This window comes from Globicephala melas, chromosome 8, assembly GCF_963455315.2.
Source record: "Globicephala melas chromosome 8, mGloMel1.2, whole genome shotgun sequence".
Taxonomy (NCBI): Eukaryota; Metazoa; Chordata; class Mammalia; order Artiodactyla; family Delphinidae; genus Globicephala; species Globicephala melas.
Window position 1 is genome coordinate 75837266 of NC_083321.1, and position 13242 is coordinate 75850507.

The 13242-nt window shown below is 36.8% G+C and overlaps 1 protein-coding gene across 2 annotated transcripts in view; it reads left to right on the forward strand.

Moving 5' to 3' along the window:
- ARHGAP42 (Rho GTPase activating protein 42) overlaps positions 1–13242 on the forward strand; it is a 287432-nt gene that overhangs the window by 198838 nt on the left and 75352 nt on the right. For both annotated transcript variants that reach the window (XM_060303949.1, XM_030883708.2), the window contains one exon: positions 4699–4800. In XM_060303949.1, the coding sequence (XP_060159932.1) occupies positions 4699–4800 (102 nt within the window). The remainder of the gene's footprint in view (positions 1–4698; positions 4801–13242) is intronic.

Genomic DNA, 13242 nt, shown 5'->3' on the forward strand with positions numbered 1-13242 from the left:
GTTCGTTGATTCGTTTGCAAATATTTTCTCCCATTCTGAGGGTTGCCTTTTCATCTTGTTTATGGTATCCTTTGCTGTGCAACAGCTTTGAAGTTTCATTAGGTCCCATTTGTTTATTTTTGTTTTTATTTCCATTACTCTAGGAGGTGGATCAAGAAAAGATCTTGCCGTGATTTATGTCAAACAGTGTTCTTCCTATGTTTTCCTCTAAGAGTTTTATAGTGTCCAGTTTTACATGTAGGTCTCAAATCCATTTTGAGTTTCTTTTGTGTGTATGGTGTTAGGGAGTGTTCTAATTTCATTCTTTTACATGTAGCTGTCCAGTTTTCCCAGCACCACTTACTGAAGAGACTGTCTTTTCTCCATTGTATATCCTTGCCTCCTTTGTCATAGATTAGTTGACCATAGGTGCATGGGTTTAGCTCTGGGCTTTCTATCTTGTTCCATTGATCTATGTTTCTGTTTTTGTGCCAGTACCATATTGTCTTGATTACTGTAGCTTTGTAGTATAGTCCGAAGTCAGGGAGTCTGATTCCTCCAGCTCCATGTTTTTCTCTGAAGACTACTTTGGCTGTTCGGGGTCTTTTGTGTCTCCATATAAATTTTAAGACTTTTTGTTCTAGTTCTATAAAAAATGCCGTTGGTAATTTGATAGGGATTGCATTGAATCTGTAGATTGCTTTGGGTGGTATAGTCATTTTCACAATGTTGATTCTTCCAATCCAAGAACATGGTATATCTCTCCATCTGTTGGTAGCATCTTTAATTTCTTTCACCAGTGTCTTATAGTTTTCTGCATAGAGGTCTTTTGTCTCCCTAGGTAAGTTTATTCCTAGGTATTTTATTGTTTTTGTTGCAGTGGTAAATGGGAGTGTTTCCTTAATTTCTCTTTCAGATTTTTCATCTTTAGTGTATAGGAATGCAAGAGATTTCTGTGCATTAATTCTGTATCCTGCAACTTTACCAAATTCATTGATTAGCTCTAGTAGTTTTCTGGTGGCATTTTTAGGATTCTCTATGTGTAGTATCATGTCATCTGCAAACAGTGACAGCTCTACTTCTTCTTTTCCAATTTGGATTCCTTTTATTTCTTTTTCTTATCTGATTGCCATGGCTAGGACTTCCAAAACTATGTTGAATAATAGTGGTGAGAGTGGACATCCTTGTCTTGTTCCTGACCTTAGAGGAAATGCTTTCATTTTTTCACCATTGAGAATGATGTTTGCTGTGGGTTTGTCATATATGACCTTTATTATGTTGAGGTAGGTTCCCTCTATGCCCACTTTCTGGAGAGTTTTTATCGTAAATGGGTGTTGAATTTTGTCAAAAGCTTTTTCTACATCTATCTAGATGATCATATGGTTTTTCTTCCTCAATTTGTTAATATGGTATATCACATTGATTGATTTGCGTATATTGAAGAATCCTTGCATCCTTAGGATAAGTCCCACTTGCTCATGGTGTGTGATCCTTTTAATGTGTTGTTGGATTTTGTTTACTAGTATTTTGTTGAGGATTTTTGCATCTATATTCATCAGTGATATTGGTCTGTAATTTTCTTTTTTTGTAGTATCTGTGTCTGCTTTTGGTATCAGGTGATGGTGGCCTCATAGAATGAGTTTGGGAGCGTTCCTTCCTCTGCAAGTTTTGGAAGAGTTTGAGAAGGATGGGTGTTAGCTCTTTTCTAAATGTTTGATAGAATTCCCCTGTGAAGCCATCTGGTCCTGGACTTTTGTTTTTTGGAAAATTTTTAATCACAGTTTGAATTTCATTACTTGTGATTGGTCTGTTCATATTTTCTATTTCTTCCTGGTTCAGTCTTGAAAGGTTATACCTGTGTAAGAATATGTCCATTTCTTCCAGGTTGTCCATTTTATTGGCATACAGTTGCTTGTAGTAGTCTCTTAGGATGCTTTGTATTTCTGCGGTGTCTGTTGTAACTTCTCCTTTTTCATTTCTAATTTTATTGATTTGAGTCCTCTCCCTCTTTTTCTTCATGAGTCTCGCTAACGGTTTATCAGTTTTGTTTATCTTCTCAAAGAACCAGCTTTTACTTTTATTGATCTTTGCTCTTGTTTTCTTTGTTTCTATTTCATTTATTTGTGCTCTGATCATTATGATTTCTTTCCTTCTGCTAACTTTGGGTTTTGTTTGTTCTTCTTTCTCTAGTTCCTTTAGGTGTAAGGTTAGATTGTTTATTTGAGATGTTTCTTATTTCTAGAGTTAGGCTTGTATAGCTATAAACTTCCCTCTTAGAACGGCTTTTGCTGCACCCCATAGGTTTTGGATCATTGTGTTTTCACTGTCATTTGTCTGTAGGTATTTTTTGATTTCCTCTTTGATTTCTTCAGTGATCTTTTGGTTATTTAGTAACGTATTGTTTAGCCTCCATGTGTTTGTGCTTTTTACGTTCTTTTCCCTCTAATTCATTTCTAATCTCAAGCATTGTGATCAGAAAAGATGCTTGATATGCTTTCAATTTTTTTTAATTTACTGAGGTTTGATTTGTGACCCAAGATGTGATCTATCCTGGAGAATGTTCCATGCGCACCTGAGAAGAAAGTGTAATCTGCTGTTTTTGGGTGGAATGTCCTATAAATATCAGTTAAATCTATCTGGTCTATTGTGTCATTTAAAGCTTGTGTTTCCTTATCAATTTTCTGTTTGGATGATCTGTCCATTGGTATAAGTGAGGTGTTAAAGTCCCACACTATTATTGTGTTGCTGTCGATTTCCTCTTTTATAGCTGCTAGCAGTTGCCTTATGTATTGAGGTACTCCTATGTCGTGTGCATATATATTTATAATTGTTATATCTTCTTCTTGGTTTGATCCCTTGATCATTATGTAGTGTCCTTGCTTGTCTCTTGTAACATTGTTTAGTTTAAAGTCTATTTTATCTGATAATGAGTATAGCTACTTCAGCTTTCTTTTGATTTCCATTTGTATGGAATATCTTTTTCCATCCCCTCACTTTTAGTCTGTATGTCCCTAGGTCTGAAGTGGGTCTCTTGTAGACAGCATATACATGGGTCTTGTTTTTGTATCCATTCAGCAAGCCTGTGTCTTTTGGTTGGAGCATTTAATCCATTCATGTTTAAGGTAATTATTGATATGTATGTTCCTATGACCCTTTTCTTAATTATTTTGGGGTTGTTTTTGTAGGTCCTTTTCTTCTCTTGTGTTTCCCACAAAGAATTTCCTTTCGCATTTGTTGTAGAGCTGGTTTGGTGGTGCTGAATTCTCTTAGCTTTTGCTTGTCTGTAAAGCTTTTGATTTCTCCTTCAAATCTGAATGAGATCCTTGCCAGGTAGAGTAATCTTGGTTGTAGGTTTTTCCCTTTCATCACTTTAAGTATATCATGCCACTCCCTCCTGGCTTGTAGAGTTTCTGCTGGGAAATCACCTGTTAACCTTATGGGAATTCCCTTGTATGTTATTTGTCGTTTTTCCCTCGCTGCTTTCAATAATTTTTCTTTGTCTTTAATTTTTGCCAATTTGATTAATATGTGTCTCGGCCTGTTTTTCCTTGTGTTTGTCCTGTATGGGACTCACTGCGCTTCCTGGACTTGGGTGCCTATTTCCTTTCCCATGTTATAGAAGTTTTTGACTATAATCTCTTCAAATATTTTCTCTAGTCCTTTCTCTCTTTTCCTTCTGGGACTGCTATAATGTGAATGTGGTTGCATTTAATGTTGTCCCAGAGGTCTCTTAGGCTGTCTTCATTTCTTTTCATTCTTTTTTTCTTTATTCTGTTCCACAGCAGTGAATCCCACCATTCTGTCTTCCAGGTCACTTATCCGTTCTTCTGTCTCAGTTATTCTGCTATTGATTCCTTCTAGTGTAGTTATCGTTTCAGTTATTGTATTGTTCATCTCTGTTTGTTCTTTAATTCGTCTAGATCTTTGTTAAACATTTTTTGCATCTTCTCGATCTTTGCCTCCATTCTTTTTCCGAGGTCCTGCATCATGTTCACTCTCATTATTCTGAATTCTTTTTCTGGAAGGTTGCGTATCTCTACTTCATTTAGTTGTTTTTCTGGGGGTTTATCTTGTTCCTTCATCTGGTACATAGCCCTCTGCCTTTTCATCCTGTCTATCTTTCTATGAATGTGGTTTTTCTTCCACAGGCTGCAGGATTGTAATTCTTCTTGCTTCTGCTGTCTGCCTTCTGGTGGATGAGGCTATCTAAGAGGCTTGTGTAAGTTTCCTGATGGGAGGGACTGGTGGTGGGTAGAGCTGACTGTTGCTCTGGTGGGCAGAGCTCAGTAAGAGGCATATTTTTTGTGGCTGGGAAATATTATGATTCCTTGAGAAGAGTGTGTAAGTGGTTCTCTAAACTGGTTGTATATTAACTCATCTGAATCACCAAAAAGCCTAAAAGAGACGTTTTCTCTTGGTCCTATCCCAGGTCAGAATTTCTTGCTGAGAATCAGTTATAAAGTGTTCAAAGGGATTCTACTGTAGGCAGCCTGCCCCCTCCATACTATAGTTCCATGAACCTCTTTGAGATCAGAATACATACTCAAATGATTTTGTTTCACATCCTTCTTCCTACTCTACTTCATCAAGTTTTGCACGTAGTTGAAGCTCACTAAATCTTTATTAAATAATTTCAGCGGATGTTTGATGGGGATGGTGGAAATCAAGGTTTTCTTGATTCTCTAATTTGAATGTTTTGTTGTTTTTTTGATCTCCTAGGATGGAAAGAAGAAATTTGACAAGGAGAGTGAAAAATACTATTCTATTCTTGACAAGCATTTAAATTTGTCTGCAAAGAAAAAGGAGTCTCATTTGCAGGAGGTAAGTTTTTCCAAATGAAATGTGGAAAGGGCATTAGCATTGTCCTGTGAAGTCCAAAGTTCGAAAAGTAGACATTATCTCAGAATCTGCTCCTCTTTAATAAAATAATGATAATAAGAATATTTAATTGAGCACTTACTACAGACAGGCACTGTACTGAGCATTTTACATGCCTTGTGATATTTAATGTTAACAGTTTTAAGAGAAAGATTAGTATTTCCTTCAATAATGAGAAAGAGTGAAACAAGGCTATTTCTTTTTCTTCTTGTTGGGAATATTTTAAATAGCAGGACCTACCAAATTCATGTTATAGCATTTATATTAAGTTAAAAATACCTGTTTTTAAGGTGTTGCATCAGCATTAAGGGGAAAAAAGATACATATACAATATATGTTTTAAAATCTCCATTATTTTATGTCAATTTTCTGAAAGAACAAGTCAACAGTCAACATTCCTTATATGCATATACTAACATGTACAGTGTATGCATATAAGGAATCCATTTCTTCCTTTTTTCTGAAAATTTCTTCTCATTGGTAGTGTTTCAACTATAATTAGTCAAATCGAATAGTCCTTTTACTGAGGAATAGTGATGGGATATGTTTTTTTAAAAAAAGGCTCTCTTGTCTTTCATCTTGGCAGCAACTAAATCTTGACACACCATCCATCATTCCCCCAGTGTACAGTGGTGTGTCTCAGAGCTGAGCTGGGAGTTGTTGAGCTAGTCCCCCTACAGCTCATCACTGCTCTCTAGCCCTTCATAGGGAATCTTGTACTGTGCTGAGAGCCTCCTTTAATCTCTTCTTCCTCTCCTCTCTGTACTTCTAGGGACTGTGGTGGGGAACCTCTTTCAAATGCCTCCTCCTGATCCTCTAGCAAAGCCACGTCCCTTCCTGAACCGTTTTTCAAGTCTGGTCCTCTGCCCTCCTTCTTCCTATGCTTCTTTCCCTGACCTCCATATTCAGCCATAAAGCACGCTTGACGAGTTAGAGTTCAAATGAAGTGGAACAGTAGTCCAAAAGGCATGGGAGAGTTGCTTCTGATTCCTTTTTTCTATACTCCTATGTTCCCCTAGAGGGAATTGAATTTCTTCACTTAAAAATGTTTAATGTTGGGGAGTTTTGTTATTTAAATATGTGTTCATTATAATGAATATCTTGTTATTAACACCTGCTGTTAAAATAGGACAATTTAATATACAGCTGTGGGCCTATGGAAAGGTTTTGGGACTAAAGTGAAATAGAGAAAAATCTGTTATTAAGGAAAATTATATTTTTAACTTTCATGGACATATTTAATCTTATGAAGTACTATGTTGTTATTTAATATTATGTTCACATATTCCAAACTTCTTAAATGCTCACATATCTCTTTAAACATTGCATTAGAATAAACCTAAGAGAGAATGCGGTATGTAGATGAAGTAGAAAGGGCTCCCCTAACTGTCACCATCATGTACCAAAGGCCATGACCAAGTACCATTTTAAAAATCGACTGTCTCAGAACACTCTTGGACATAAATCACAGCAGGATCTTTTTTGACCCACCTCCTAGAGTAATGAAAATAAAAACAAAAATAAACAAATGGGACCTAATGAAACTTAAAAGCTTTTGCACAGCAAAGGAAACCATAAACAAGATGAAGAGACAACCCTCAGAATGGGAGAAAATATTTGCAAATGAAACAACTCACAGATTAATTTCCAAAATGTACAAGCAACTCAACATCAAAAAAACAAACAACCCAATCCAAAAATGGGTAGAAGACCTAGACACTTCTCCAAAGAAGATACACAGATTGCCAACAAACACATGAAAAAATGCTCAACATCATTAATCATTAGAGAAGTGCAAATCAAAACTACAATGAGGTATCACCTCACACCAGTCAGAATGGCCATCATCAAAAAATCTATAAACAATTAATGCTGGACAGGGTGTGGAGGAACGGGAACCCTCTTGCACTGCTGGTGGGAATGTAAATTGATACAGCCACTATGGAGAACAGTATGGAGGTTCCTTAAAAGACTAAAAATAGAACTACCATATGACCCAGCAATCCCACTACTGGGCAGATACCTTGAGAAAACCATAATTCAAAAAGAGTCATGTACCACAATGTTCACTGCAGGTCTATTTACAATAGCCAGGACATGGAAGCAACCTAAGTGTCCATTGACAGATGAATGGATAAAGAAGATGTGGCATGTATATACAATGGAATATTACTCAGCCATAAAAAGAAACGAAATGGAGTTATTTGTAGTGAGGTGGATGGACCTAGAGTCTGTCATACAGAGTGAAGTAAGTCAGAAAGAGAAAAACAAATACTGTATGCTAACACAATATATGGAATCTAAAAAAAAAAAAAAATGGTTCTGAAGAACCGAGGGGCAGGGCAGGAATAAAGACGCAGATGTAGAGAATGGACTTGAGGAGAGGGGGATGGGGAAGGGTAAGCTGGGACAAAGTGAGAGAGTAGCATTGACATATATACACTACCAAATGTAAAATAGATAGCTAGTGGGGATCAGCCACATAGCACAGGGAGCTCAGCTTTGTGCTTTGTGACCACCTAGAGGGGTGGGATGGGGGGGTGGGAGGGAGGCGCAAGAGGGAGGAGATATGGGGATATATGTATATGTAGAGCTGATTCACTTTGTTATAAAGCAGAAACTAACACACCATTGTAAAGCAATTATAGTCCAGTGAAGATGTTAAAAAAAATTAATCTCCCAAATATACAAACAGCTCATGCAAGTCAATATCAAAAAACAAAAAACCCAATCAGAAAACGGGTGGAAGACCTAAATAGACATTCCTCCAAAGAAGACAAACAGATGGCCAAGAGGCACATGAAAAGATGCTCGACATCACTAATGATTACCGAAATGCAAATCAAAACTACAATGAGGTATCACCTCACACCGGTAAGAATGGCCATCATCAAAAAATCTACAAACAGTAAATGCTGGAGAGGGTGTGGAGAAAAGGGAACCCTCTTGAGCTCTTGGTGGGAATGTAAATTGATACAGCCACTATGGAAAACAGTATGGACGTTCCTTAAAAAACTAAAAATAGAACTACCTTATGACCCAGCTACTGGGCATATACCCAGAGGAAACCATAATTCAAAAAGACACATGCACCCCAGTGTTCACAGCAGCAGTATTTACAATAGCCAGGACATGGAAGCCACCTAAGTGTCCATCAACAGAGGAATGGATAAAGAAGTTGTGGTACATATATACAATGGAATATTACTCAGCCATAAAAAGGAACAAAATTGGGTCATTTGTAGAGATGTGGATGGACCTAGAGAGTGTCATTCAGAGTGAAGTAAGTCAGAAAGAGAAAAACTAATATCATATATTAACGCATATCTGTGGAATCTAGAAAAATGGCATAGATGACCTTATTTGGGAAGCAGAAATGGAGACACAGACGTAGAGAACAAATGTATGGATTCCAAGGGAGAAAAGGGTGGGGTGGCAGGAATTGGGAGGTTGGGATTGACACATATGCACTATTGATACTATATATAAAATAGACAACTGAGGGGAACATACTGTATGGCACAGGGAACTCTACTTAGTGCACTGTGGTGACCTAAATGGGAGGAAAATCCAAAAGAGAGAGGATATATGTGTATGTATGGCTGATTCACTTGGCTGTGCAGTAGAAGCTAACACCACATTGTAAAGCAACTATACTCCAATAAAAATTAATTTAAAAAAAATCAACTGCCTCAAAATCAAGGGTAGTTTTTAGAGTCTCTAAAGGGTTATCAGGTTCTTGTAACTATGCGAGGCCACCCTTAGATAAGACATTGCTTAAACCATCAAGAAAATGTTAACTTTATCATAACTTTCACGTCCTCTAGAGTTTATGCTTTAATTTTCCCTGACAACCTAGCTCAATATTTAATACTTGTTAGTTGCCCTCAATCCCTTGAGCTATGATAGAATATTCATTCTGGTTTTGTATTTAGTTGGATGCTAGAAAAACATAACACGGTTAGTAACATCCTCCACTTGCCCCACTACACGCATACACACACACACACACACACACACACACACACACACACACTTTTTTTCCAGGAGGCACAGCCTGCAATAGAATACAACACAGATGTTGTGCAGAGAAACTCCTCAGAGCATATAATGTAGTCAAGGAAAAACGTAGCTTGCTTTTTATTTATTCCTCTATCCTTCCAGGAGTCAAACCAGTTATAGGGTGATGCTGCCACACACGTATTTAATTCTGTAACATGGCATTAAAAGTCATCTGTTCCCTTCCAGAGCAGCTCTGGTCCTTCTGTCAGCACCAAACCTATTAAGTTCTCAGAAAGACCCCTCTGTGCCTTCTCACTGGCACAGCTGACTCTTTGTTCATTTTGCTCATGGAAAATAAGTGACTGACCATTACCAGGACTGAATTAGGGGTCAGCTTGTGTTGGTAAATCTCCAAGGCCATCAGCTAGATGGACCACTGGAGTAAACAGAATTGGAAACAGACTCGTCAAAATTATGGGCTTTACAGTAGATGAAAAGAAGTAATATTTGATATGTGAATGGATAATTTCTTTCTAAGCAAAAAATAAGAGGAAGAGATCATAAAGGAAATGTAGAAAGACCAGAATGCATGAAAGTAATCTATTTAAAAAAAAATTCAATCAAATTAAAAGGCAAAGTGTTAGGAAATTTATATAATATTTGACACAGGATAACCATCTTTTATATATAAGATGTGTTTGCAAATCAGTGTGAAAAAGATAAAGACTTTAGTGGAAAAAATGGGGTAAGAATATGAAAGGGCACTTCATCAAAGAAGAAATATAAACCATAATGAATATTAAGTTTCAATGTCACATGTATTAAAAAGTGCAATTGAATAATAGTAGCAGCATGTTATTTTATTTTCTTAAAATATAATATCCATTGTTAGTGAAGGTATGGGAAACAGCATACATTTGCTTTTCTGGTGGGAGTATGAAATCACTCAATAACTTTTGAGGTAAATTTGACATCATATTTCAATCAATGTTATATGTACAAGATAGTTGAAGTGATTTTATTGATAGAAATTTGCCCTAAAGAAATGATCAGAAATGAGCATAAAAATAAATTGTGTAAATATGTTGATCCAACAGTTATTCACAGTGCAAATTTTAGAAACATCTGAAATGGCACAAAAGAGTGATTGGGATAAATATACAAATATAGCTTGGCCAAAAATGGAATTGATATGGCTGTGAAAAGTTTTATTTGGAAAATCATTTAAAGACATTTGGAAATATTTTTTGGCCTAAGAGGAAAAAAAAAAAAAAAAAAACAGGATTTAAACCAGAATATATACTATTATTCAGGTTTTTTAAAGTAAGTTTGTGTTTGTGTGCATGTTACACATCAAAATATTGATAGTGGGGCTGCAATTTTTATTTTCTTTACATTTTCCTGTTATAATAATGAACAATGAATAAACTTATAGTAATGAATATGTATTACTTTTATAGTTAGGAAAAAAGTAAAGGGATTCCTTTCAGGAACCCAGAGTTTGGGTTTCCATCTATCACTAAATACACTTTCAAAAGGTTCCTCTTCTTCCCACCTCCTGAATGAAGGGAATCCCTCAGGTTCTACCTCATAGCTCTATTCTTATCCTTCAGTTTGTGTCCCTACTAGCTCTGCTCCTTCCATATTGTCTGTAACATCTCGGCAAGTGTCTCCACCATCATACCTGACCACCTTTGCACTGTCCACTGACTGGTTACCAGGACTTCCGACTACAACACCTTAGTGACACATGTGAAATCTCACACATTTTCTCAAATTTGCTTCTCACTTCTTTAATTCTGTTAATGCTGGTATTATTTCTTGTGTCAAAATTATCTTTGACTTTTCTTTTCCCCCTTGCTTCTCACACCCACATCCTTCAACTTCTCTTTCTAGAATATACCAAACACCTTTACCCTTATCAAATAAGAGCTCTCCTTATACTCGCATGCACCCAGCTTTACCATTGAATCAACACATTCTACCGTGTCCTCACTTTAATCTTCTTGAAGTTCACCTCTGATCTTGTCCACACCCTCCTCAAGCTTTTGCATGGTTTATAGGATGACATGTCATTCTCCCTATTTTGCCTCAATTCTCATTTCTGACTGTTTCAAACCAACACTTACAATCTATCTACCGAAACATAACTTCTCCTGACTTTATTCCTTCACCGAAACTCTTCTTTTATCTCCATGTACTCTAACCTCGCCATTCTTCAGCATCCAGCTTAAATCCTTTCTCCTCTGGGAACGATTCAACAAATATCACCTGAGCCTTTTTCCTCTATTTTGAATTGAGACAGCTTATTGTGGTTAAGGAAGAAGTTAGGTACCTGCAGAACTATGTGGTTTTCTTATGTAATTAACTTGGTTTCTTACTAGGATGACTTTGCCACATAAATAACAGCTTATACCTGTTGTTCTGGAATAATTACTACTCCTTTTCAGTTTTAAAAGTTTAGACAATAAATTACATAGTTATTCTACTTCTCCAGTACAAAATACTTGACAGTTGCTAGTGGGTATGTAAGTAAGTGTCTGCTACACACTATGAGCTTGAGTACTAAAGGAATTCGTCTGAGGTAAAAGAATGTCTTTCTAAATCTTGTACTGAAGAAAAGAATTAAGCTATTGTATTCTATTAGCACTGTGCATTCTAGATGACCTTTCAAAGCAGATTCGGTATATTGAATTTAGTTGTTGAAGTCTAGGGGAAACCAGGCACAAAATTCCAAGAATCCTCTCCCAGTGGAGACACATAGGACTTAATTCCCCCAGCAATGAGTTGTGACAACATGTGTGAAATGTGGTCTACTAGAAACTCATAGACTGAGTGCCCATGGTTTGTTTTGGGGGCTTGTCATATAGGCACCCTCTGCTCATCATGTACCCAAATTCCAGACTCCCAGAAAGAAAGCAGGTGTTCAAAATAAACCATACTGTTTGCACAGTTTCAGCATAGTGAACTACTCTTATCAGTTAGGCTGGTGGGAACCCTCCCAAAATCCACATTCCCATATACCAGCCAAGGGCCAACCTTGTAAGCAGGCCTTTCAGTGGATAGTATTCATGCCTGCTCTGCTAACTTTTTCTGCACAGTTTTGTTGACCAGAAATATTCATTTTAGGCTCTAAGATGTCTCAACATTCTAGTTTGTTACTGTGTGCTAGTTGACACAAAGACTATCTTTTAAAGTAAATGAAAGCTTCAGAAATAACTTGTGGAATAGACTATTATCTCTGAGACTGAAATTATTCTTGCATCCTTTACACCCAGTGGTGTACTGAAGCTTCCTCTTGGAGAGCTGATTTTTTCATCTCCTTCTCATCACTCGTTCAGTGATGTTGTGTTTGTGATTTGGAACTGGCTATTTTGGGAATATTTTACCACAGGAAACAGCAAATACTGCAAATCAGACACCCTCCCCCACCCACAAGAGAGCCAATTGTTAAACATTTATTAGCATACCACCACCTGTACCCCCTTACCGTTTGTTCTATACATAGTGTGTTCCTCTAAGCAATGGTAAAAAGAAAATATATATGATTTGTGTGGAATAATGACTTTGGGTGCTGAGAAGCTTCTGGTCCAAATTTCTTACCTGATTTATGTGTTCTTCTCATATATTAGTTTATAAACTTGAAATTCTCAAGTTTAAAAATGCCTACTGAGTTGCTTATAATATTGGGCCATTTTAAATTATATAAATAATTGCATAGCAAGTAGTAAGTATATATAATTATTTTTAAAAGTCTTTCTTTCAAATGAAGTTTTAAGATGCTATGCTAAGCCAGCAAACCTAATTTTATCTTTCTTTAAACTTTTGTTTGTTAAATTATCATTGTAAAATGGCTACAAAACAATGTCCTATTCCCAAATTGTGGTTGGCAGATACTTGGTATTCCAGAGAGGCCATTCTTTTCATCTGCTTTTAGTAATCTCAGCTGGCAGTGAGGAGTGTGTAGCTGGGCAACGAAAGTAAAATCATGCCTCCCTACTAAACCAAAGTCAGTTTTAAAGACAGCATCCAAGGACGATGGTGGGCATAGAAGTGGGAAGAGAATGTGCATGGTATTGATGGAGCATGATTCATTGCTCGGAACCTTTGCATTTGGGGGCTCTGTTACCAGTATTATCTCTGTAATAGTTTACCTAATATGTGGCTCTGCTGTTTAATATTCTAAGATGATTTTTTTAACATCTTTATTGGAGTATAATTGCTTTACAATGGTGTGTTAGTTTCTGCTTTATAACACAGTGAATCAGCTATACGTATACATATATCCCCATATCTCCTCCCTCTTGCATCTGCCTCCCATCCTCCCTGTCCCACCCATCTAGGTGGTCACAAAGCACCAAGCTGATCTCCCTGTGCTATGTG